This window comes from Vipera berus (assembly GCF_964194415.1).
Source record: "Vipera berus genome assembly, chromosome: 8".
Lineage (NCBI taxonomy): Eukaryota > Metazoa > Chordata > Lepidosauria > Squamata > Viperidae > Vipera > Vipera berus.
The window spans coordinates 21343020-21369237 of record NC_138211.1 but is presented as its reverse complement, the minus strand read 5'-3'; the positions used below and the strand labels follow the sequence as shown (position 1 = coordinate 21369237).

The window sequence follows — 26218 nt, the reverse complement described above, 5'->3', positions numbered from 1 at the left end:
AGCTGAACCAGAGGCAGCAACACACAAGCTAGAGCTGCAGGGCTGTCAGGGCTCAGCAGAAGCACCAGGATCAGCGCCAGGCTCCAGGTGGAGCGCTGATCCTGGTGCTTTTGCTGAGCCCAGAAGAAGCGCCGATCAGCTGGAATGTTGCAGCATCTCCAGGGTCTTGTGATTTACATTCCGATGCTTGGCAACTGATTCATATTTTTAACGGTCACAGTGTCCCAGGGTCATGTGAAGTGACCAAAACCTCCTACAAGAAAATGGGGTGGGGGAATAAAAACCAAACACCCCCCACCCCGCCCCTGCTGCCAATCCTCAACAGAAATGCTCACAGCAATGAAAACCTCGGACAGGAGGAAGAGCGCCACCGGGTGGGCAGGCAGGTGTCTTGCTCGGCTGTGGCTTGGGGCACTTTTTTCAGTGCCATTGTAACTTCGAACAGTCACTAAGCGAACTGTTGTAAGTCGAGGACTACCTGTCCTTCATCCCTTTTTTCCTCAGACCAGTCCTTCCCTCTCAAGCCCAGGAAGAAGAAGGAGGAGGAGACGAGGGAAAACCATTTCCAAAAAAGTTCCCAAAAAAGACTGCAGGGAATTCTCCAGGCTAACTTGAAGGCTAATACAGACAGTCCTCCACTTACAAGCCATTTGTTTAGCAACCATTCAAAATTACAACAGCCACTGAAAAAAGTGACTGATGACCGTTTTACACACAACCCTTGCAGCATCCCCACGGTCACGTGATCAAAATTTGGACGCTCGGCAATTGACTCATATTTATGACGGTCGCAGCATCCCAGGATCCTGGTGATCCCCTTTTTTGAGACCTTATGACAAGCAAAGTCAATGGGAGAGCCATTCACTTAACAACCTTGTTACTAAGTTAACAACTGCAGTGATTCACTTAACAACGGTCACAAGGAATGTCGTAAAATGGGGCAGAACTCACTTAACAAACATCTTGCTTAGCAATGGAATGTTTGGCTTAATTGCAGTTGTAATTTGAGGACTACCTGTAACAACAACAAAGATGATGCGGGGGTAGGCAACCTTGGCTCGTTTATGACTCGTGGACTTCAACTCCCAGAATTCCTGAGCCAGCCAGGCTGAGGGGAAAGGTAGAGGTTTCCAAGCTGAGCCATGCTGGCTCAGGAATTCTGGGAGTTGAAGTCCACGAGTCATGAGGGGGCCATAGTTCCCCCACGCTGGCTCAGGAATTCTGGGAGTTGAAGTCCACGAGTCATGAGGGGGCCATAGTTCCCCCACGCTGGCTGAGGAATTCTGGGAGTTGAAGTCCACGAGTCATGAGGGGGCCATAGTTCCCCCACGCTGGCTCAGGAATTCTGGGAGTTGAAGTCCACGAGTCATGAGGGGGACATAGTTCCCCCATGCTGACTAAGGAATTCTGGGAGTTGAAGTCCACAAGTCATAAAAGAGCCAAGGTTGCTTACCCCTGCTCGAGGGGTTCTCCATTCTGAGTTTCCGTGTCAGTCACGTTCTTTGATTGCCTGCATAATGTCAAGGATTCGCAATATCCCAGGCTTTGCCGAAGCGATGGGAAACAACAGGGCCACATCCAGCCAGCCTTTAAGACCCACAAGTCATTCGCAACCCTAATGATGAAAGGAACGTGAAGTGCATAAGGCTTTCCTTTTCGTCCACCCACCTTCCAGGGTACGCAAAGCAAAATGAATTACAGCCCCATCCCGGCTCTGCTCCGGGTTCGAATGTGGATGGGGCGGATGGCCGACTGCGCAGACTTCATGAGTTGCTGTGAAGGGAGGATCGCCGTCTATGCGGAAACGGTGAGATGAGGCAGGAGAGTTCGGGGTGGGCGGGAATGGGGGGGGGAATCCAGGATGCTCTTAGTTGGCAGGAACTGAATTCAAATCTCTGGTTAGCTAGCAAGGTCACTGAATGGAATGCAGAATGCAGAACAACTTTATATTTTTGGGGCTCATTTTCATGCTAGGTCCGTGGTGGCGAACCTATGGCACATGTGCCACAGGTGGCACGCAGAGCCCTCTCTGTGGGCATGTGGGCTGTCGCCCCAATCCTAAGCCTTCCGCTGGGTTTTATAAAACCTTTTCGCTTTAGGCCTCTGCCGCCATGTGCAAAAGACAAAAAAAGGTTCAATCAATCAATCAATTTCAACTTCTCGTGGGGAAAAAAAGATCTTGCAAAGTTGGAATTGATTGATTGAACTTTTTAGTCCCACCCAGTCTGCCGTTACCACTGCAGCCACGCCCACCCAATGGGCCATGCCCACCCAATGAGCCATGCCCACCCAATGAGCCATGCCCACCCAGCACCCAACGATACATAAGTGGGTTTTGGTGTGCAGTTTGGGCACCCGGTCTCTAAAAGGTTCACCATCACTGTCCTAGCTAATCTTGGGGGGAGAAGGAAACTGTTCCAAAAAGACAGGGCAGCCCTGGGGAAGGCCAGCCTGCCAAGTCCTGCCCTATGGCGATATCTAAGGGAAGGAACCCAAAAGCGGGAAAGAACAATCTAGAAGGCATCCCAGCACTGGCCCATGGATGAGGGTTTGTGTTCTGATGTTTTCAGTATGAAAACCAAAAGAAAACACACGGAATATGGGGAGTCATGGATCTTATGCCGCACCCCAACTTTTCAGATGTGACTGGACAGGTCAGCCTCCCCAAAGACAAGTTCCAGCTACCCACCGGTTGGCAATGGGATGGCGAGTGGGCTGTGGAACCCCAAAGGAGGTGAGCTGATGGATTTAATAATTGCGTTTGGTTTTTTGTCTTTAACACACACACACACACACACACACAAATGTCCTTGGTTCACAAGGTCTCAAATACCTGTCCACCATAAATCCCAAAACGTGGAGAACAGGAGAAAGTGAAGAAATGCTTAATAAATGACAAACTATCAAAGTAATAGTGTGCAAAGCAAGTCTTGCAGGATGTCTCAAATAGTAGGACAACAGATGGAAATGATGGCCCAAAAGTGGGGCATTCTGAGGAGACATCGACAAAGCTGTGTCTAAAGAGTGGTATCCATGGGATATAATCTGGAAGATCAAGATGCCAGCCAATGGATGGAGCTTTGATTGCATACCTGTGGACAGGATCTTAACTGTTGAATAGAACGGAAGTCACCCTTTACCATTTCTTTACTAAATTGAGAATAGAATAGAATAACAGAGTTGGAAGGGACCTTGGAGGTCATCTGGTCCAACCCCCTGCTCAGGCAGGAACCCCTATACCATTTCAAACAAATGGCTGTCCAGTCTCTTCTTAAAAACTTCCAGTGTTGGAGCATTCACAGCTTCTGGAGGCAGGTTGTTCCACTGGTTAATTGTTCTAACTGTCAGGAAGTTTCTCCTTAGTTCCAGGTTGCTTCTCTCCTTGATGAGTTTCCATCCGTTGCTTCTTGTCCTGCCTTCAGGCGCTTTGGAGAATAGCTTGACTCCCTCTTCTTTGGGGCAGCCCCTGAGATACTGGAACACGGCTATCATGTCACCCCTCACCCTTCTCTTCATTCAACTAGACATAGCCAATTCCAGCAACTGTTCCTTATATGTTTTAGCCTCCAGTCCCCTAATCATCTTTGTTGCTCTTCTCTGCACCGTGCAGAGAAGCATTTATGAGGAAGCATCCAGATAAGATAAGGCACAAATGAATTAAGTTCTCCTTCAAAAAGTTAGCTCTGCCCATTTTTATTTTTTTAACTCGATTAAAGAATTCTGGAAGCTGATGTCTATCACCTGGAATTTGCCCAGGTTGGGAAAGACTGCTTCAACGGAAGCTGAAAAAAAGAGTGCAAGGAAGTTAAATTCCGTAAAAGTAATAATTTAGAACTGTGCAGTCCTTGGTGCTCTCTAAGGTGGGTTGTTTGCTTGAAAATGTTTCTATGTAACATCATCAAGGCACCAAGGACTGCATAGTTCAACCCTGAGCTACATATATTTTCTTTTACTGGAAGCTCAAACCTCAGGGGTTAAATCCCAGCAAATAGCCCTTGGGAAAGTTCTAATTATTACAAATCTTTTTTAGCATAAAACTGCAGTGCTTGTGCTAAGTGCTCACGTAGATACACCCAAACTTATAATTTAACCTACTTTTTGAAAGGGCTAAGAAGAAAATTCTAAGAAACAAAAGTACAAATTTAGCTTTCAGTTCCATCTTAAAATTGTTTTGTTTTATTTTTTTCATACTGTAGCTATCAGTTGTGTGATTCCTGGGTATAAACCAGCTGGAAATGAAGCTGGCTTAAGAAGTCCCTTCTTTAGATTCTAACCCCCTTCCTTCATTTTTTGGTCATGGTGATGCCCAGGCATTCTGTCTGGACCATAATGCCCATTTGCTGAACACCCCTGCTTTTCACCCGAGTCCAGAAGCCGAGCTATTTTCTCTTCCGTGGGAGAAAGGTCTGTCCTTCAAGACATGTGCTTTCCCTCAAACATCCCTCCCACTGATGGCTCCTCTTCTTGAGACTTTCTCATCTGATGGCCCCACCAGCAAACAGCCCAGCCTATTTCAGAAGATTATTGCCGAGAAGAATAAGAGGACGCAGCAGTATGTTCAGAACTCAAAGCTACAGGTGATCTATTGATGTTAAAAAAGAATAGCCATTCCTGAAAACAATCAGAGATCACCATCAAAGAATTTAGGGAAAGATGTGTGCAGAAACCGTGTACATTAGGCTAAATGACCCCAAAATGTGTACATGTGTATGGTCAAAACACTTAAAATGTTAATGCAAATTTAAAAAAAAAATCCTTAATCTTAAAAAACCAAACCTGACTTATCCATAATGCTGAGAAAGTGCTAAATAAAGTAAGCTCGACAGAGGTAAGAATCATAGAATCATAGTGCTGGAAATGGTCTTAGAGTTCTTCTATTCCAACCTCTGCTCAAGGCAGGAGACCAGTGCTTTTTTGTAAAAGAAAAAGGTGCCGGAACTCACACATGTCATACAACCTGTCTTGCTACCCTACAAGGTTCCATCCAAAAAAGGTGCTGGAACTCCGTTCTGAGCGTTCTGTGACAAAAAAAGCCCTGCAGGAGACCTTATACCCGTGGTGGCGAACCTATGGGACACATGCCACAGGTGGCACACAGAGCCCTCTCTGTGGGCACACGCACCGTTGCCCCAGTCCTAGGCCTTCAGCTGGGTTTTATAAAACCTTTTCGCTTTAGGCCTCCACCACCATGTGCAAAAACTAAAAAAGGTTCAATCAATCAATTTCAACTTCTTGCAGAAAAAAAAAGATCTCGCAAAGTTGGAATTGATTGATTGAACTTTTTAGTCCCACCCAGCCTGCCGTTACCACCACAGCCACACCCACCCAGTGGGCCATAACTCCAGAAGGCAAGCGCTTCCACTGATATCAGCACAAGCTTTCTGTTGTACTATGCTTCTGACTAGGCTCTTGTTGGACAAAGAGACCAATTATTCTGAAGTGATGCAGGAAGTTTACGAGAACCAGAGTCGACAATCTGGCCATCGATGGAAACCAGCCAAGATCCCTTACAGCAATGCGGTGAGTGGCTCAGGTTGAAACTTATAAAAGAGAAATAAAGAAGGTAAGCCAGGATTGCTGGCGGGGGATGTCTCTTCTCTTTGATGGCTGAAAGTGTTTGGGTTTTTTTAATCCCATTTATATCCTGCCCTTCTCCGAAGACTCAGGGTGGCTTACAATCTAAGAAGCACAAATCAATGTGCTTAGCAATAGCCTTCATTCTATGTATATGCCTGCTTATTAGGGCTTTCGGGGGAGCCCAAGCGGCATTTTACAAAGTCAGCTTATTGCCCCCAACAATCTGGGTCCTCATTTTACCTACCTCGGAAGGATGGAAGGCTGAGTCAACCATGAGCCTGGTGGGACTCAAACCTGCACTAATTGCAGGCAGTTGGTGTTACTTAAGGAGGCATTACCCCACTGCTCCACCAAGGCTCTTTTCCTTGGGGGAGGGGGGAAACTGGAAGACCCAAAATGGAGCATACAAAATCTCCCAGCATGTGTTTCAAGGGTGTCTCTTTTTCAAGGTGAGCTCTGTACAAAATCTTCAAAGCAAAAGGCTTTCACAGTCTTAAAAAGGAAAGTCTCCTTCTAGTCCAGCTAGTTCCTAGGACACATGCATAAGATTTTCTTGGCAGCAATATGGAGGAGATTTTCTCCTGCTTCCTTTCTAAGCAGTTCTTTTGACTTCACTGCCTGGCCTAGAACCTCAAGAGTTCCCACCCAAAGACTAACTAGGTCAGGGGTAGGCAACCGTGGCTCTTTTATGACTCGTGGACTTCAACTCCCAGAATTCCTGAGCCAGCACGGCTCAGCTTGGAAACCTCTCCCTTTCCCCTCAGCATGGCTGGCTGAGGAATTCTGGGAGTTGAAGTCCATGAATCATAAAAGAGCCAAGGTTGCCTACCCCTGAACTAGGTCCAATCCTTGGAATAGCCTTCTAAATGTAAATTCTCCCTTGATTTCTGATGATTGACACATCCACAATGCCAGTGGCTTCTTCTTGGATGTCTTTAGACTTCTCAGTGTTGGCAGCGCTCAAGTGTTTCACAGAGGTTTCCCATCCAAGTGTTAGCCAAATATGAACCTGCTTAGGTTTTGGTTCAAAATATTTTTATTACTTCATCAAAATTATGAAAGATGAAAATACAAAGAAAAACGAAGATAGTGGGAAAATAAGGGAGGGAGAGGGGAAGAGAGAAAACTGTAGGGGAAAGGGGAAAAGATAAAGAAAGGCATTGACTTCCAACTCCTTTTGGTGCAGTAGCATAAGGTCGTAGCGTAAAACTTCAACTGTTTACTTTTATGTTCCTGCTTAGCTTTTCAGCCTAGACAAGGTTGGCCAGGCAATTTGATGTCTCCAAAAATATTACAGTCGGCACATAACAATGTATTGGGTCTTCTGGGGGGGGTGTCTTCAATCGTCCAAACTTGCCTTCCCAGATTGCTCAAAACAGGGCTGACCTGGGAGGACTCGTCGCACTTTCCCTCCACCATTCTGTTCAGCTTTCCAATTAAAATGACATCTGAGATATCTTCATCCAATCATCAAGGCCCAAAGTAAGAGGGTTCTTCTCCCTCCTGGCTTCCCCCCTAGGAGAAATAAAACAAAGGGGGAAGAAACAAAGAGAGGACAGATTCCAAAATGTGTCCTTAACAATAATGATGAAGAGTGCAGTGTATGCCTCCCAGCATACACAAAGGACAGCACAGCAGGAGGCTGATGGTGCAGATCAGCAGAGGGGTTGGACAGCTCCGGGCGATAACTGCTCACTCAGGATAAGCCTAATGAGTTAAGCTGTTGACAGCCCCAGGCATGGTCAGCCTGGTGGGAAGCCAGAATCTACACCCATTGTCACCTGCACTGGCAGGAAGCCCAGGTTTGAACTGATTGGATGCCATCCACCTGGGCAGGTACAAATAGATGCCAGGCTTCCCTGTTTCCCCAGATCGTTCTGTTCAGAATAAACTCATCTTTACCCCAGCTCTGTGTCCATCTCTATGTGAAGCACGCGACTTTACAAAGAGCTTTATCAACTGACCGAATGTCTCCTAACTCAAAACAACTCCATACGCAGGCTCTCTAACTCTAACATTTCCTTGTCCAACAGGTTTCCTCGCTCACATCATATGCTTCTCCTGGGTGGCCTGTTCCTTTCCTGCTTCTTGTTCTGTTTTCATCTTCCCACCACAAGTTTGTTTCCTATCAACCTATCAGGAAATCTTAACGAACTCTACCACTTTTTCCCCAAACATGGTTCGGAAACTCAACTGTGAAGACGTTCCTAGCTCTTTAAAAGTTTTCCCAAATGCTGGTGGCCAGTTTGCACACTGGTCTTGCAGGCTTCTGGGCTGTTGCATTTCAAATACACATTTAGGACTTCCTTCCTCCCATTTTCTACTCTCTGTGTTGTTCCCTGCCCTTCTTAGAGCGGTGCTCCTACTCCCCGGAAAGAAGACATTTTGTGTCCTCCTGGATGGATCTATGTGGAAGAATGGAAAGTGGAGGTGAATCGAGCCGTGGACGATGCTGGCAAGTGTTTGGCTACAGCTAGATAGATATTTCTTTGGGAAATACAACACAGCTATTTAATTGAAGCAGTTTTAAGCTGAAAGAAAAGTACTGAGGGGAAGGGCACATATTATACATATTCAAGATGGACAGTATTTAATATTTTATTGTTACGTATATGTAGGGGTGTGGGTCTATACATATGTTGTTTATAGTGTGTTTTAGGTGTGTGTCATGTATGTGTTTTACTTTGAGATCGGGCAACTAAATTTCATTTTTGATGTGTGCCGTTGTGCCCACAGTAAAAAAATGACAATAAAGATTACTTTACTTTATATTAGGGAGATAAATGACTGGGGACCATCCATCAAAGTTCTGGAGGGAGATTTAGCAGGGCGCTTTTTTTAAAAAAAAAAATCTAGTAATATATACAAACCTTACCCAATGCATGAATATTGTCTTATGGTTTCCTCTGGGTAGGAGGATAGGAGGGTGATTGAATAGAAAAGAGTAATGACTCTTGAAAGGCCCATCGTATCTGTTCTGTTCTGCCCTGCATGAACAGGGGTGTTTCTGTTGCTAATCAGGAAAATGACGAAATAGGCATTTTGGCATTGGAACACAGCTTCTGCCATCTCTACTCGCATTGCAGGGTTGATGTAGGAGAAGGAGGGGCAGAGCCTGCAGGTGGAGTCAAAAGAAGCCTAGAGTCCCTACATAGCCACAAACGGACTAAGTCCAACCCCTCCTGAATTCTGTTGTCTAGTGCCAAAATAGTGCTAACCGTGAGTTGAGTTGATTGAATTGAATTGAACTGAATACTTTATTTGGCCAAGTGGAATTAGAAAAAGAAGGAATTTGTCTCTAGTACAGAAGCACTCAGTGTTCACGCAAAGCAATAAATAATAATAATAATAATAATAATAATAATAATAATAATAATAATAATAATGATGATGATGATGATGATGATGATGATGATGATGATGATGATGATGAAATAAAGACAATAACAAGATAAGATAACCTTTATAATATATAGATTAAAAAGGTAAAGGTTCCCCTGCACATGCGTGCTAGTCATTTCCGACTCTAGGGGCCGGTGCTCATCTCCGTTTCAAAGCCAAAGAGCCAGTGCTTGTCCGAGGACGTCTCCGTGGTCATGTGGCCGGCATGACTAGACGCCAAAGGCGCACAGAACACTGTTACCTTCCCACCATAGTGGTCCCTATTTTTCTACTTGCATTTTTACGTGCTTTCGAACTGCTAGGTTGGCAGAAGCTGGGACGAATAACAGGCACTCACTCTGCTACGCGGCTCTCGGGATTCGACCTGCCAAACTGCCGACCTTCCGATCGACAAGCTCAGCGTCCTAACCCACTGAGCCACCGCGTCCCTTTTATATTTATGTGTGTGTGTGTGTGTGTGTGTGTGTGTGTGTGTGTGTGTGTGTAAATTTTTTGGCTTGCTAACAAAGAATAAAGGGAGACAGATATGATCATTTCAAACTTATTTGTTCTCATCAGTCAGCCATACCCTTCTGAGATTCGAACCTGGGCCGACTGCATCTTAAGCAGTTGTTTTAACCCCTAGGCCAGGGGTCAGCAACCTGAAACAGTGAAAGAGCCACTTGGAACTGGTTCCCTCACAAAAGGAAAAACTGGGAACCGCAAAAAATGTGTGTGCATGCGCGTACATGCACACATGTGCAGAACAGGGTTTGACTGAAGAGTGGAGACAAGGCGAGATATGCACCTACCCTGCATATTTGAATTGATTGGTTGAAATTTTTTAGTCCCACTTTTTTTTGGGGGGGGGGGACTGCACATGGCAGAGGACTGGGAGCCGCAGGAGATGGCTGAAAGAGCTGCATGCAGCTCCGGAGCCGTGGGTTGCAGACCTGTGCCCTAGACCACAGGCTGTCTCTCTTTGTTAGCTGAGAAGCAAGGGAGATATGTGTTAAATGTTTGTTAAGTATTTAGAATGCACTTGCTTAAGTCCCATACACGGGACAATAAGATTTGTCCCGTGTTTGGGACTTAAGCAAGTGCATTCTAAATACTTAACAAACCATTTAGGATACATAGTGGGGGAAAAACTCTTGAGAGTTAACAAGGTTGATGCTATATGGTGCGAGGCTCTTGCAGAATCTAATTGTTTCTGCTTCGGATACTGCAAAATCTCCTCCCACAAGGGTAAATGATCATACTACAGCCACACAATATGGATTAAAATGCACTGGCCCCTAGTGTGGCTGTAGTGTTATTCCTGTGCACAGGCATGAGTAAACAATCCATCTAATTGAAACTTCAGGTGGGATCCCGGTTTTTCACGCCTGACAGTTCTAAGTGGATCCCTAACAGGCGGCGGTGTTGGAAGGGAAGCGTTGCAGCGGTTGCTCCATCGTTTGCCTACGGGCCTCTTTCCTCCTCAGGGTGGGAGTACGGCATTGCCATCCCGCCGGCTGAGTTTCCTCGCTCCTGGAATGCAGCTGAGAAGACCTACCACACGCAGCGGAGGCGACGCTGGCTGAGGAAGCGTTTCCGGAACCTCGGCAGGGAGACGCGAGAAAACCAGATGGCCGCCTTTCTCCAGCTGGTACCGAATCTTAACCCGGGGGGTGGTTGTCCAGCAGAAAGTCACTGGTGAAGGAAGGGGGGACTTTGGAAGCCAGGACATTTTCCCAGGCCAGTGGAGGGCGGCCTGAGTCGAGGGCAGGCTTGACCCAGAGTGCTGCTAAGGAGACTGCACTGGGAAACCTGAACAAGATGGTAGCCTTAGCATGGAGCTCGTCTATCCCACCTTTATTATATTTACAAATAACTCACGGCAGTGAACATATCCAACAAATCTTCTTCCTCCTTTTTTTCCCACAACAAAAAAAAGGGAGGTAGGCTGGACTGAGAGACAGGGACTAGCCCCGTGGTGGCGAACCTATGGCACGCGTGCCACAGATGGCATGCGCAGCCCTCTCTGTGGGCACGTGCGCCCTCACCCCAGTCCCAGGCCTTCAGCTGGGTTTTATAAAACCTTTTCGCTTTAGGCCTCTGCTGCTGTGTGCAAAAAAAAGGTTCAATCAATCAATTTCAACTTCTTGCGGGGGAAAAAAAAGATCTCGTAAAGTTGGAATTGATTGATTGAACTTTTTAGTCCCACCTAGTCTGCCATTACCACCCAATGGGCCACGCCCACCCAATGGGCCACACCCACCCAATGGGCCACGGCCATCCAGCACCCGACAATACATAAGTGGGTTTGGGGTTGCAGTTTGGGCACTCGGTCTCTAAATGGTTCGCCATCATTGCACTAGCCCAAAGTTACCCAGCTGGCTTTCAAGGCTAAGGCAGGACTAGAACACAGGGTCTCCTGGTGGTTGGCCCAAAGTCAGTCAGCCCAGCTCCACCTCACAGGGTTGCTGTTGTGGGGAAAAGAGGAGGAGGAGGAAAGAGTATTAGGAACGTTCTCCACCTTATTTCCAAAATGAATAATAGTAAAAGTGGGATATCCATAAATAAATAAATTGCAAAACTCCGATCATTGGCCACGCTACCTCTCTGGGTTACCCACTTGAGCAGGGCTTAACTCTGGCTAAGATAAGACTTCACAATCAGTGACTTTCTCCCTGTGGTTCCTGCAGCATTCAGACGTTAAAGTGAAAGAGGGTGTCTGGGAATATGCTCCACTCTACGGCTGGAGATTCCACCTCCAGAGGCAGTCGGATGATGTTTTCCGGCGACGCTGTTGGCGCAGGAAGCTTGCTCCTGTGGCACCCAGCTTGGTGGCCCCCATTTTCTACTTGGAAGGCTCCTTGGTAAGAGAAGGCAGCTGCTCAGCAGCTGTTACACAACCAGGGTTGTCAGCGGTGTGTGTGTGTGTGCGTGTGTCAAAAAGACGGCAGTGATTAAAAGGGGATGGACTTCAATTACATGGTTGCAATCTCCGTCTTTATATATGAATTTGGCTTCTCCTTTTGGCAGGGACATTCCCCAGGAATTTCCTTGCCAAAAAGAGAAGCCAAATTCAATCTTTTGCTTTCTCAAAGTTTCTTTCTCCTGGCAGTCTGTGGCCTGCCTCCTTGCTGTATAGATCAGTTTTGAGTTTATCCAGGTCACTAGAGTGGTTAGGTTTGACCCTTGAGCTCCGAACTTTGGGGGAACTGGTGGATAAATTTGGCATCTGGAAAAATTAGCTATGGTCTCTCTGGCAACAAGCTAAATTTCACATGTTTGAATCTTGGTTAGTTTGTCACTTGCCTATTGGGTTGTTCAAACCCAGATTATATACTGTATGTTTTGGGTAGGAGTGAAGACCTTGTGTGATTGCAGAAAATGGATTACTTTTATTCCTTCCAACATGCATCTTTTTTTCCAATTTTGTCTAATGTAGTTTTGCAAACAATCTTCCTTAAACAATCTTTTTATCCCTTATTTTCATCAAAGTGTGCACTGTTTGTCCAAACTCTTCTCTGCCTCATTTTTTTTGCCCCATTCTTGCAACTTTTGGAAAAGGGCGGATTTTGAAAGATACTATGTTTGGGTGCAAGAACTGGTTTGAAAATACAACATTACATAAGTTGGTATTCAAGGGCAAACAATGTCTCATCTGTCCTCCTTAAGAGATCCAGATCCTTACTCAAATGATGATAACTTTATTGTCACTTTGAATGTACACCAATCGGCATACATCAAAATGAAATTTCGTTGCATACAGCTCTCAAAGGGTCACCACCTCCAATATATACTCCTTGTTCGTGGCCCGCTCAAATTTCACATTGTCCATTTTAGTCTCTTAGGGAGTGAACGATGGCAAACAGGACAGATGGAAATGGGGCTCCATGTGGATTAGCCCTCAAATTCGCTTGTATTCCGACAACCTCGCCTTCTTTCCTTTTTCTGATCCTGACTCTTCCACCTTTTCCTTAAAGAGGCCTTGCTTCTTTTCACCCCTGGAGCACGCTGCTGCCACCACCAACTCCTCCAAAAGCCTCTCTCTCTCTCTCGATATTAAGCACCCATGTGCAATTTCCATATCAGGAAGTCTAGGTGAATTAACCTGCACTATTTATTGGCCTGGACTTCAAGGCAAAGCAGATGCTCCTTCTGGAGAAAGATCTGTTTAGCCCCTGGCAATCTATGGAGATTCTCGGCCACCTTGTCCCAAGGCACTTTTTCAGGTGGCATGTGGACATTCTTCTTATTGTTTGAAGACATTTCACTTCTCATACAAGCAAGTCCAGTTGCTTTGGGACAACCATGACCTGGATGACTGAGAATCTCCATAGACATTTAGTTATGTACTTTGGAATGAACATCCTTCGAAGGATGCGGGAGCATGAACAGATTTCCAGAAAACATTGCAGATTACAGGAACCATTTCTGCTCCAATTTGAGATGCGGACAACACAGACTCATCCCCAACAGCCTGTGCCTGCCTTCAACAGGGAAGGGACACAGGGAAGAAAAAATCCTGCAGCCAAGAAGGCTCCACAACCATTTGCACTACTCGGGTGACCCGGAGAACACAGATAAACCTCCAGGTTGCCTCAACAACTCTCTAAAAGAATGCAAATGACCAGCTGTCTGCAAGGAGTATAAATCCTTCCATTCCCTACCATCCAGCCAGAGCTGAAGAAGCTGCTTGGATGAGAAGCGAAACGTCTTCAAAGAAAAACAAGGAAGTCCAGGGGCCTCTTGAAAAAGTACCTTGGGTTAGCCCTTGGCATTACCTTTTGGGAGGATCTTAGACCATAAATCCCCCAAGAGTAACAGCACTGGGGTATTCCTTGCCCAGCATTATGAATATCTCCTTTATTTCAGGGAGTGGAGGTTGGTGGCCAACAGAAAAAAAGAAAACCTGAAGAAGGAAGGAAAGATGAAAAAGAGGAGATTGAATTAGAACCAACAGCTTCACAAAGTCTCTTGAAGATGAATACTCCTCTTCTCTTCTGCGTCTTCAAGAGTGAGTTCCCAGAACTATCTTTCTCCAGTTGAGGTCCTTCAGATGGAGTTGGCTTTCACACATTAGAAGACCCAACCAGTAGTGTTAGGGAAGATTGGCTCATATAAGGACAGCCACGAAGGGTGTCCAACGTATCCTTTTGAAAACCATCCAACTTAGTGCTGGCTGCAAATTTGATGTGTTCCTCTTCTGTTCCTTCATTTAAACCATTTATGAAGATATCGAAGAGTACTGGTGTCAGGACCCACTTCAATCCCACAACTTAAGAAAGCAGAACTCTTGGAAGCGAATTATTCCAACAGGAACTTTTATTAAGAGCAGTTGATAGCAGGCATAATAGACAGGATCTGAGATTTTCCCTGCAGAATGATAGGTTAAGGTATCCCCAGGCAAGACCCCGCCCCATAGTCCATCCGGCCAGTGTGTGATGACCAATCCCTAGGTATTGGGTCCATCGTGGGAAAAGGGGAGATAACATTGGTCCATCTCCAGATCACACAGCGATGATTTACGGCTCTTCACACCTTCCTCTGGGATCGTAGAAATAGACCAGGCATGGAGGTTACATTCTTTATTCCTTCCCTTGTTCTATCTGAAGGTTTAGGGAAATAAATTCAGAGAGAGAGATAGCGCAGGGGAGCAAGATGTTACATTGTAGCGGATAGAGGAAGCAAAGGCAATAAACGAAAGCAAAAGGTTACATTGTAGCAGATAGAGGAAGCAGAGGCAATAAACCCGCGGGCACATCACCCCTCCCCCTTGGGTATATGGCAGAATCCAGGGAAAGGTGATATTTGCTTTTGGGTTAGAGGGGATAGATAGAAATGAAATAGGAATGGGTTCTGACAACTGGGCCTAAAACAGACCCTTGGGGTACCCCTTTGCTTACTTCCCTCCATGTAGATACCGTTCTATTGAAGACTAGAAGTTCAGTGGGGTTGGTCAGCCACTTATGAATCCATCAGGTGGTGATGCTGTCTATCCCACATTTTTCCAAGAAGTAGGCTGTGAAATTCTACTTTGTCAAATGTGTTACTGAAATCCAAGTATACCATTAGTGTGAACCTAAAAATTCTAAGATTCCCAAAGGGCCTTCTGAGAACTGATAAAGTATCATTTTGGGAAACGATGCTAAAGAAGCCAGAAGAAAAATTGAACTCATAAAAAATCTCCCCGCTTTTTTAGGTCCAGTGTATTTCCAGTTGCGCTGCTACATGTACCAAGCTAGGGACCTCCTGGGAAGCATTGTGAAAGGGACTGCAGGTAAGCATCATAAAAGAGATGTCTCCTAAACACCCAGCTAAGATAAAATTAGTTCACCCTTCCCTCGTGTCTGTCTATTGTGAACATCCCTATTCATTTACTCAGATGCATGCAAAGGCATAAGTGTTGTTCTTCCTTTGAAGTTGGGAGAAGTTGATGGCTTTTCTGATCTAGATTCCTCCCCATATGCTGGGATTAAGTCAATCTGACTTAATGCAGCTTTTCTATGTATCTCCATCTTTTCTATGGAAAGAACAGTCCTCTCCATGGGGAACTATCTAGACCAGAAGAAGGAACAGAAAGGGAATTAAATTCAACGCAATGTGGCTATCCAAATCTAAATTCTTGGACAGTCCTGAACCCTATATAAGACTAAAGATCCTAGAATCATAATCTTGGAAGGTTGAATGTCCAACCCTCCATCCAGGTTAAAGCCTTCTGACCAATGGTTGTCCAGCCTTAACATGAACACATCAAGTTAAAGAGAACCCACCTCCTCTCTGAGTCTTTGGTTCCGCTGTCAAATTGTCCCTATTGTTTGGAAATTTTCCAGAGAAAGCTAGAATCTTCTTTCCTCTATCTTAAGACTGTTACTCCATGTTTTACCACCTGGAATAATAGTTTACCGACTTCTCAGCTTCTTCACCAGCTCCATTTCCTGGACTTGAAGAATTTGAATTTAATTTGTTTTAATTGTTTTTATTTTTTGTATTCATGGTTTTAACTGCCCTGTAAACCGCCCTGAGTCCTATGGGAATAGGGCGGTATACAAATCCAATAAAATAAATAAATAAATAAATAAATAAATATAAGCATTTTCTTCCCATCGTCTTATTGAGGCTTACTAGATTCCTCAGTATCTTCTCGTAAGAGTTAATTTTGAGTCCTTCCTTTTACTATTTATTGGTGACATTCTCCAAATCTGAAACTAAATTTAGGTTACCAATAGTAAAAGGACTAGAAACTAAGTCTCAGGAGAAGTACTAAGGAAAGACTGGCTGAGCCTGGGGGAGAGGTGAAGCAGGGAATTAGCCTGGAATCCTTATATAGGCATAAGCAGGGCTTTTTTTCTCATAGAACGCTCAGAACGGAGTTCTGGCACTTTTTTGGGATGGAACCTTGTAGGTTAGGCAAGACAGGTTGTATGACATGTGTGAGTTCCAGCAATTTTTTTTTTTACAAAAAAAGCACTGGGCATAAGAGAACAAGATCTGACACACACACCCTTCCTTTGAATGCTATTGAAACTTATCTAGTCTGGTCTACGTGCAGACTATCAGTCTGGGAAGATTCCTCTGAAATAAGCATGAGCAATAAAGTAGCTAAATGAACTTATCATGTGAGGATCTAACGAGAAGATACTGAGCAAAATAGTAAACCTTGTTAGTGAGATGCCTGAACGTAGCACTTGAGATGGGATCTGGCTAGTGTTGAATAGAGTGGATTTACATCTTCTCACAACTGGAAATAAGCACAAGGAAGCAACAGATAGAACAAATACAGCCTCTGTGTTATAGACAGACGAGCATCTTTTTATAAAATGTACGAGAGGACATCTTTCTCTTGGTATTGCATTTCTCTTTATATTTCTAGCCACTCTACTTCAAAACAGCCCTGAGCAGCACAGAAATTGGCTTTTTGTTTGATAATGAATTGTTCCTGAAGTTTTTATAATTGCAATTGGTGTTATATTCAATTTCAATTTACCGCTGTCAAAGAACAGGACAGATAAGCGTTGTTAGGTTTTGGTTCTGATTTTTACCCTTCTTACTGTCAGAGGGGAATGCAAAATGCTCAGAGGCCTTTTGAAGAATATGTAAGTCCAAGGAAAGAAAAAAGAAAAGAAAAGAAGAAAAGAAAAGAAGAAGGAAGTGAAGAGAGCCAGTTTGGTCTAGTGCAGGGGTAGGCAACCTCGGCTCTTTTATGACTCATGGACTTCAACTCCCAGAATTCCTGAGTCAGCTGACTCAGGAATTCTGGGAGTTGAAGTCCATGAGTCATAAAAGAGCTGAGGTTGCCTACCCCTGGTCTAGTGGTTAAAGGTATCAGGCTAGAAAGCAGGAGAGTGTGAGTTCAACTCTCATCTTAGAAGATCACTAAAGAGAGATCCAGCCTAGAACTAAGGTGAAATTTCTTGACAGTGAGAACAATTAGCCAGTGGAATGGCTTGCCTCCAGAAATTGTGGATGCATCATCACTGGAAGTTTTAAGAAAAGACTGGACAGCCATTCATCTGGAATGATCCCCATGAAAGCTGGCTGGGTGACTTTGGAGCAAACATACTAGCAAGTTCTAGTCTCACATTGGGCATGAAAGTTGACTAGGTGACTTTGAACCAATCACCAAGAGACGTTGAGTTCTAGTTCCACCACAGCCACGTAAGCCAGCTGGCCAGTCCTTCTCTTTCAACCCAACTCACCTCACAGGTGTTGTAGGGAAAAAGGAGGAGGAAGAAGTGTTGGATTTGTTTGCCACCTCGGGTTATTTGTAAAAAATAAAATAGTAAAGGCAGGATGCGAATTAAATACTTTAGTGAAGTGAGGTTTTGTGTGTCTGACAGATCCTGTGGCTCATGTCTCCTTCCTTCATGTGAGCCAATGCACCCACATTATCAATGGTACACTGCACCCTTGCTGGGATGAGACCCTCCTGTTTGAAGACGTTTTGGTTTATGGAGACCCTCAAGGGACTGCGCAGGACCCCCCCATTGTGGCCGTGGAGATCTTTGACTATGATTCAAGCGTACGTATCTGGGACTTTTCACTGGCTGACAAGAACAGAAAGTGAGCATCAGAATAAGTCACAGCTTACTGACCCTGTCGAGATTCAGTCCTTGTCACTTTGGCATTTTGCTATTTTTGGTTTACAATAATTTCCAGGAAATTCCAACATTATGTCGGCTTACTTCTCCAGTTGTACCATCTAGCCTGAGAGTATCAAGAGTATGTACTGGATGATGAGGCCCATGTAATTCAACCATCCTGTTTAAAATAAGTCAGAGTATAGATTTTATGCAGAGTTTGATTGTCTCTGAACTTGGAGGGATCATGACCATGTCTGGTCTGAAGCCTAACATCTGTGGGACATCTTAACCATCCAATTTAGATGAAGAAAAGCTGGCTTTTTTCCCAAAACATTTTTAACTTAGTGCTAATCAATATTCAGATTTTTGTAGACTTTCCTTTGCTTCCCTTCTGTCATTCTACTCACCTAAACTCCAAAGGACTAATGATTCCAGGACTCAGCTCCCCAAACCATTCTTCCCTCCCTCTCTCCATCAAAATGACCATAATTATGAACTTCCCCACAAGAGAGACACCACATTACAGAATGTAATGGTATTCTATATTTTATTTATTTATTTTATTTTATTTTAATTCCATTTATAACCCGCCCTTCTCCGAAGACTCAGGGCGGCTTACAAGCTTAGCAGTAGCCTTCATTCTATGTATATGCCTGCTTATTAGGGCTTTCACACACCCCCAAGCGGCATTATTACAAAGTCAGCTTAATTGCCCCCAACAATCTGGGTCCTCATTTTACCTACCTGGGAAGGATGGAAGGCTCAGTCAACCTTGAGCCTGGTGGGATGCGAACCTGCACTAATTGCAGGCAGCTGGTGTTACTTAATTTTAATTAAGTAATTAAATAATTGAATAAAAATGTGAAGTAATTAATTACATTATTAATTGATTATTAGTAATTAATCTAATTATTTAATTTAAGATGTGTGAATATTGGGAGTTGAAATCCAAACATCTTGAAGTTGTCAAAATTGGGGGGAAAAACCACCATCGCAGGATATGACTGTGGAATCTTGAAAGCCTCGACTTTCTCTCTTCCCCCCACCCCACCCCCACTTTGTTACGCTTAACAAAATCAAGGTGACATTATTCTGAGTTTCTTTCTCATGGCTTCCATTTTCTCAGGTACCAATATTCCCTCAGCTACTTATTCCTTTGCTTCATGAAAGTTACATTCATTCACCTTTCTTAGATTTCTCTCCCATTTGTATCCTCAGACCAGCTCCTTGGGAGTTTCCATTTATTTTATCCATAAAAGAAGAACTCACTGAGGCAAGATGGCCCCAGATGACACCAAGAGTTTCTTTGACTGAATCAGAATGTAAACCTGTTTCCTTGGTCTTATTTCAAAATCTTCACCACTGTACCCCGCTGGTTCTTGTCATTTCAAGATGTGCCTCGTAGATGATAAAAAGAACATCTAACTGTACACAGAATATCTAACTCTACACAGAACATCTAACTCTACACAGAAAATTTAACTCTACACAGAATATCTAACTCTACACAGAACATTTAACTCTACACAGAACATCTAACTACACAGAACATTTAACTCTACACAGAACATCTAACTCTACACAGAACATTTATTTATTTATTTATTTATTTATTAAAAAAATTTTACCGCCCTTCTCCCGAAGGACTCAGGGCGGTGTACAGGGCAATAAATATCAAAATATAAATACAAAAGTTAAAAAAGATTAAATAATTATGCCCAATATAATACAATAATTAAAACTATGTTAAAACCGAATCCAAACCCCAAACCCATGAGACCAGGCCGGATTGTTCAAATAGATAGGTTTTTAAATCGCGTCGGAAGGAGCGAAGGTCAGGGGCCATCCGGAGCTCAACCGGCAAGCGGTTCCATAGGTCTGGTGCGCCCACAGAGAACGCCCTCCCCCTGGGGGCCACCAATCGACATTCTCTGATCGGAGGCACCCTGAGGAGGCCTACTCTGTGGGAGCGCACTGGACGGAGGGAGGTTGACGCCGGCAGCAGGTGCTGCCGTAGGTAATCTGGACCCATGCCATTTAACTCTACACAGAACATCTAACTCTACACAGAACATCTAACTTTACACAGAACATTTAACCCTACACAGAACATCCCTAAATGTCTTCTGCATCTGGGTGGTTGTTTTATTATCGTACCCAACACCCAGATGCATCTTTTTTGCCCTCGGTTACATTGTTCACACACCTATCCGCTTTGCATCACTTCTTTCTGATAGGCCAGATCCAATGATTACATGGGAAGATGCACCTGTATTCCATCTGTGTGCTTGGACCTCAACTTACGAATGATACCCCGTCTCCAGAAGTATTCTATCACCAAAAACGAAGAGGAGAATGGTTATCTCATGGCTGCTTTTGAGCTTCTCTTGGACAGGAAGGTAAAACACAAAACAACAACAACAAAAAAGTCACATTCCAGGTTTTGAGGACCCCCCAGAGGAACTGTCAGAAGTACATAGCACCACATTGTCAAAGGGAGCAATGGATTGATCCTTTTTCTCAGCAAACCTTGGCATTTTCGGAAAAGGAGGAAGGGGATGTGATCATGAAACTGAGTGATCTTTTCCAAGTCAAATGGTGCAGAAAAGGCTTGAAGCATTTAGAAATGTAAAGCAAAAGGTTGATTCTGTATTTTTTTTTCTATTCTACTGCAATGAAAAAAGACACTATGTTTTTTTTCTTACTGCTTTCTGCACTATTCTTTTTCTCTCTTTAATTTTCTTAGTTTCTGTTTGTATTTTAACTTATGGTAAACTTTAATAAAAATTTGGAAAAAAAGAAAGATTCTGCCAGGGTTGTATGCCTGCATCTGAAAGCCAGTAATTTTTCTTGCAAATACTGCTCAGCGTGGTGTTGTAGGAGAAGAGCTGGCAGAGCCAAGAGAGGACTTAGCCTAGAATTGCTACATGCCCACAAATGAATCAGAATAGAGTTGAAAGGGACCTTGGAGGTCTTCTAGTGCAGCCCCCTATTCAAGAAGGACACCCTATACCATGGCTAGCTCAGGAATTCTGGGAGTTGAAGTCCATGAGTCATAAAAGAGCCAAGGTTGCCCACCCCTGCCCTATACCATTTCAGATGAGTGGCTGTCCAGACTCTTCTTAAAAACCTCCAGTGATGGAGCATCCACAATGACTGAATGCCAGCTGTTCCACTGGTTAATTGTTCTCAATGATAGGACGTTTCTCCTTAATTCCAGCTTGCTTCTGTTCTTGATTAGTTTTGAAGTCCAGTCCCTCTTGAATTCCATTAACTCTTATCAAGAACCAATTTACTGCCAACTGTTAGTTGACTAGATCTTATGTATAGATTGAGCAATAAATCAGTTTATGTGTAATTCTGATTCTTCACAGGAGGATAGGGTCTTGGAGTCCTAATGGACAATCACTTAAACATGAGACAGCCGTGGGCGGCAGCAGCCAAAAAAGCTAATGCAATCCTTGGTTGTATAAATAGAGGCATAGAATCGAAATCACAAGGCATAGAATCGAAATCACAAGGGCTTGGTGACAAAAACATTTGAAGAATGGTTGCAGGAATTGGATATGGCCAGTCTGGAGAAAAGAAGGACTAGGAGGGACATGATAGCAGTGTTCCAGTATTTGAGGAGGGGGTCAATTTGTTTTCCAAAGCACCAAGAGGCTAGAAAGAAACAATGGATGGAAACTAATCAAGGAGAGAAGCAACCTAGAACTAAGGAGTAACTTCCCGAGAGTGACGACAATTAACCAGTCAAACAGCTTGCCTCCAGAAATCGTGGGTGCTCCATCACTGGAGGTTCTTAAGAAGAGATTGGAGAGCCCCTTGTCTGAAAAGGTATAGGATCTCCTGCTTGAGCAGGAGGTTGGACTAGAAGACCTCCAAGGTCCCTTCCAGTTCTATTCTGATCGATTGGATGGTTCTATCACTTTCATCTGAAAGCCATGGTGCCCAACTTCAGAAGGTTCTCCCTTTTCTTCTTCCAGGATGGATCCATGGGGAAACTTCCACCTCCTACTTGGAAAGATGGCGTTTACACAATCCCCAAAGGAATCCGGCCCATCTTGAGGCTGATGGCTGTGGAGGTGAGCTTGTGAACCAGTTCAGATGGCTCCAGACGTCTTGGTTGGCAGGCAGTTTCTCCACAGGTATCCTGGGAATGGAAGAATGGCGACAGGCCCAGCAATCCAGCTCCATCCTATGAATCTCTCTTTCTGGTCAAGCCCCACTGTGAGTGACAGGCTTCACCTATGAAGGAAGCTATGAAGGAAGCTTTGGAACAGGAGAAAGCGAGCAACAACAAGAATGATCTTCCTCCACTGGCTCCTCACCAAGCACTTATATTTTGTAGGCTACAATAGGATCTTTTCCTATTGCTGAACTGAATTCCTCTCCACCCATTCTTCAAATAGCAGCATAAAGTTCTGTTAGCCCCTTTTCTGACCAGGAGATTTTATTAACAGTTAAGACCAACTGCGGGGAGGGGGAATCTTATACCCAATCAATGGAAGATTCAGCTGACTATTTTGCCAATCTCCCCATAGATTCTTGCCTGGGGTCTTCGAGACATGAAGAATTACAATCTGATGATTGTCAACAATCCTAGCCTCATCATAGAGTGCGGAGGAGAGTCCATTCAGACGACAACCATCAGGAACTTCCAAGAATACCCCAATTTTTCAATTAACATCTACCTCATGAAAGTGGTGAGTTACATAAGCAAAGTTTAAGAAACTGAGGGAGGAGCAGAATACCAGCAGTCCTTGGTTAACAAGCGCTTCTTCAGCGCTTGTGACAGCACCGAATGCATGGTACTTACAACCAGTCCTCAAAATTCTGATGGTTGCTGCACCCCATGGTCATGTGGTTGCAATCCAGGCACTTGGCCACCAGCTCACACTTACAACAATTGCAGCATCCCATTGTCACATGATTGCTCTTTGCAACCTTCTCTGCTGATTTCCCACAAATAAAGTCACTCCGACCACTTTTTTCTCAAGGAGACCATACAGAGCACAAAATCCCAAGGTTCTTATCCTTCATAGCAGGCATTCCCTCCCCAGCTGCACACACTTGCACAGTGCTGCAGCACCCCCAGCTTGGCCCACATACCCTCCCATGGCATCACAGCGACTCCTCCCCAGCCCACATGCAGTTCCGTGGGACTACAGGACCGTGTACCCAGCCCACATTCACTCGACGCAGCATACCTTCACCTCACTCTGTAGATCTCACTTTCCCCGCAACCCACTTGCGAGTCCCCTGGGATTTTCAACTTCCTACCAGCTTCCTCATTGACTTTGTGGGAAGCCAGCAGGAAGTCACAAGATGCAGGCATGTGAGGTTCTCGCTTAAGAACCCATAATTTTTTTAATTTTATTTTATATTTTTTTATTCATACACCCCCTTTGTTGTTTTTATCAATAACCCAAGGTGGTGAAATTATCAACGCTCCTTTCTCCTCCTCCTATTTTTCCACCCAACATCCCTGTGAGGTAAGTTGGGCTGAGACAGAGGGACTTGCCCAAAATCAAGGGGATACTGTTCCTATTGCCATCATTAAATGATATAGTTATGTGACATTGTGCCTGACAACTGCATCCAGTCCCCATTTCTCTTGTTCAGCGAGGACTACCTTTAATCAGTAATCTCCGAGGGATGCCCCCTTTGTTGACTCTCTTGAAAAGACTCCTTTTTCCATCTTTACTTTTTTTCAGTACCTGCCTGTTGATGAAGATTATTCCCCTCCCATTGAGCTGAAGGTGATTGATCACCGAGATTTTGGATATAAGCCAGTGGTGGGACAAGCAACTGTCAGATCTCTGAGTCAATATTACTGCAATCCATTGGAAGAAAGCAAAGCCCACAACCTACCACCCCGAGGTATACTTGATAAATGTCTTAATAAGTCAGTTGTCAACATGTTATTCATCAAATAGGAAAACAGGATGGCGCCAAATAGTTACAAGCATGCCACAGACTGGTCTTAATGCTTTCCATGCTGACCATTTCTTAAAATTTATTTTATTTATTTTAGAAAATTTATATTTCCACCTACGTACACATGGAGACTCAGAGCAGCTTACACAGATATGCAAATACCATACACAAGAAGTAAAAATAAGAAAAATAATAATAAAATAAATAACTCCCTACCCCAGTGACAACACACATTCAAACTAGCCATTTCATGGTCTCCATCCCGCTCTGGGTTCCCCAGGCCTACTTGCAGAACCACATCTTCAGTGCCTTCCGAAAGAGTGTTAGAGTGGGGGCCAGTCTAATCTCTGGGGGAATGATGTTCCAGAGACAGGGAGCCAGCACAGAGAAGGCCTTTCTTCTGGGTCCCGCCAGATGCATCTCCTTAGGGGACAGGAACTGCAACGTTCCTTGGCTCCCCACTCTAGTGGATTGGGTAGATGTGACCAGCAAGAGATGGTCCCTTAGATAACCTGGTCCCATATCTTTTGCTCTTAGTCTCCCAGATCAGGGCTTTTCAACCAGTGGTACGGGTACCACCTGTGGTACATTGGCACCTGGCAGGTGGTACGTGACCATCCTAGAAAAGTGGCAGCAGGGGAGGGGAATGAGCTGAACCGGTGGCAGCACCGCACAAGCCTGAGCGAGAGACAGCAGGGCTGTCAGGGCTCAGCAGAAGCTCCAGGATCAGTGCCAGGTTCCAGCTGGAGCTCAGCGCTGATCCTGGCGCTTCTGCTGAGCCCAGAAGAAGCGCCGATCAGCTGGAATGTTGCAGCATCTCCAGGGTCTTGTGATTTACATTCAGATGCTTGGCAACTGATTCATATTAATGACGGTCACAGTGTCCCAGGGTCATTTGAAGTGACCAAAACCTGCTGCAACCACCCAGCAGATGGGGGGAATAAAAACCCCCACCTCACCCCCACTGCCAATCCTCAACAGAAATGCTCATAACAATGAAAACCTCGGACAGGAGGTCTTGCTTGGCTGTGGCTTGGGGGCACTTTTTTCAGTGCCATTGTAACTTTGAACAGTCACTAAGTGAATTGTTGTAAGTTGAGGACTACCTGTATTTCATCACTTTTTTCCTTTTTTGGCGGGGTCATCAAGTTTTTGACACCTTGCTAGTTGACTGGTGGTGCTCGGATGTAGCCATATCCTAAAAGTGGTACAAGGAGTGAAAGGGTTGAAAAGCCCTGTCACAGATGTTGTTGATGAAGTCCAGGAAACCTACTGGCAACCAAGAGAGAATCTCGGATCACATATGCAGTGTTATTGTTTTGTATATCGCAATGGGATGGGTTCACACAGCATCTAAGCCACAACCAAGCAACCCACATTCCGGCCTAGCACAGCATGTAAACTAAGCCAACATAAAGACAGCCTCATGTTGGAGAAAACTTTAAGATCAACCACCTGCTAATTCCTGAAAAGTGGATGGCCCTTCAGTCACCATTCTAAAAGTTCTAATGAAGTAGCATCTATTTGTTCTAGTTACAGTAGTCCTCACTTAGCAACTGTCTCATTCAGCAGTTCAAAGTTACAACGGTGCTGAAACCATGTCCACATTTATGATCTTTGCACAGTCCCTCAGTCGTGTGATCACCATTACAATTATTATGCATTGTCCTGTGTCTGGCCTGTTTTTCTTTCCCCATCGTCATCTTTTGCAAACAGAGAGATTGGAGTGAAAGGGATTACAAGAGAATAAGCAAGCACACAATGGGGAATACACATTGAAAGGAATGAGGTAGCACCAGCAGCCTCTAGCACATTATGTAATCAGCCAATATATACCCTATTGTATATCCGCTTGCTCTCTAGAAATCCCTTCCTCTCTAATGAATGTAAATACAAATGTTAATTATCTTCTTGACAATTGCCTAATGCCAGAGTCAGTATTCCAAAGGATGGGGGACTGGGAAAAAGGAAAGTGCAGTCATGGTCACATGATTTCTCATTTACCGTAGTTTAACGGCAAGCCTGCCAGTCCCAAGTGTGGTAGTTAAATGAGGATTACCTGTATTCAAAGAAAATTCATAGCTGCAAGAGGTGGTTCTTCTACATTCAATCCCTGGGTCAGTAGAAGTGATTAATGGCACCAATATGACTGTCAACATCTTCATGTCCTCACCTTTTCTGGTTGTAGTTTCTTTTCATTTTTTTAACTTGACCACCAGTATCTTGCAAATCAAAGCAAGATC

General features: G+C 44.4%; 1 protein-coding gene across 1 annotated transcript in view; it reads left to right on the top strand.

Moving 5' to 3' along the window:
* Window positions 1-26218, top strand: part of FER1L5 (fer-1 like family member 5) — a gene marked incomplete at both ends in the record, with an annotated part of 107134 nt that overhangs the window by 49478 nt on the left and 31438 nt on the right. The window contains 13 exons of the mRNA XM_081333394.1: window positions 1676-1807; window positions 2571-2734; window positions 5406-5520; window positions 7930-8032; window positions 10446-10609; window positions 11649-11822; window positions 13828-13969; window positions 15155-15232; window positions 17793-17974; window positions 20273-20434; window positions 22022-22120; window positions 22580-22741; window positions 23753-23918. Coding sequence (XP_081189520.1) covers window positions 1676-1807; window positions 2571-2734; window positions 5406-5520; window positions 7930-8032; window positions 10446-10609; window positions 11649-11822; window positions 13828-13969; window positions 15155-15232; window positions 17793-17974; window positions 20273-20434; window positions 22022-22120; window positions 22580-22741; window positions 23753-23918 — 1843 coding nt within the window. The remainder of the gene's footprint in view (window positions 1-1675; window positions 1808-2570; window positions 2735-5405; window positions 5521-7929; window positions 8033-10445; window positions 10610-11648; window positions 11823-13827; window positions 13970-15154; window positions 15233-17792; window positions 17975-20272; window positions 20435-22021; window positions 22121-22579; window positions 22742-23752; window positions 23919-26218) is intronic.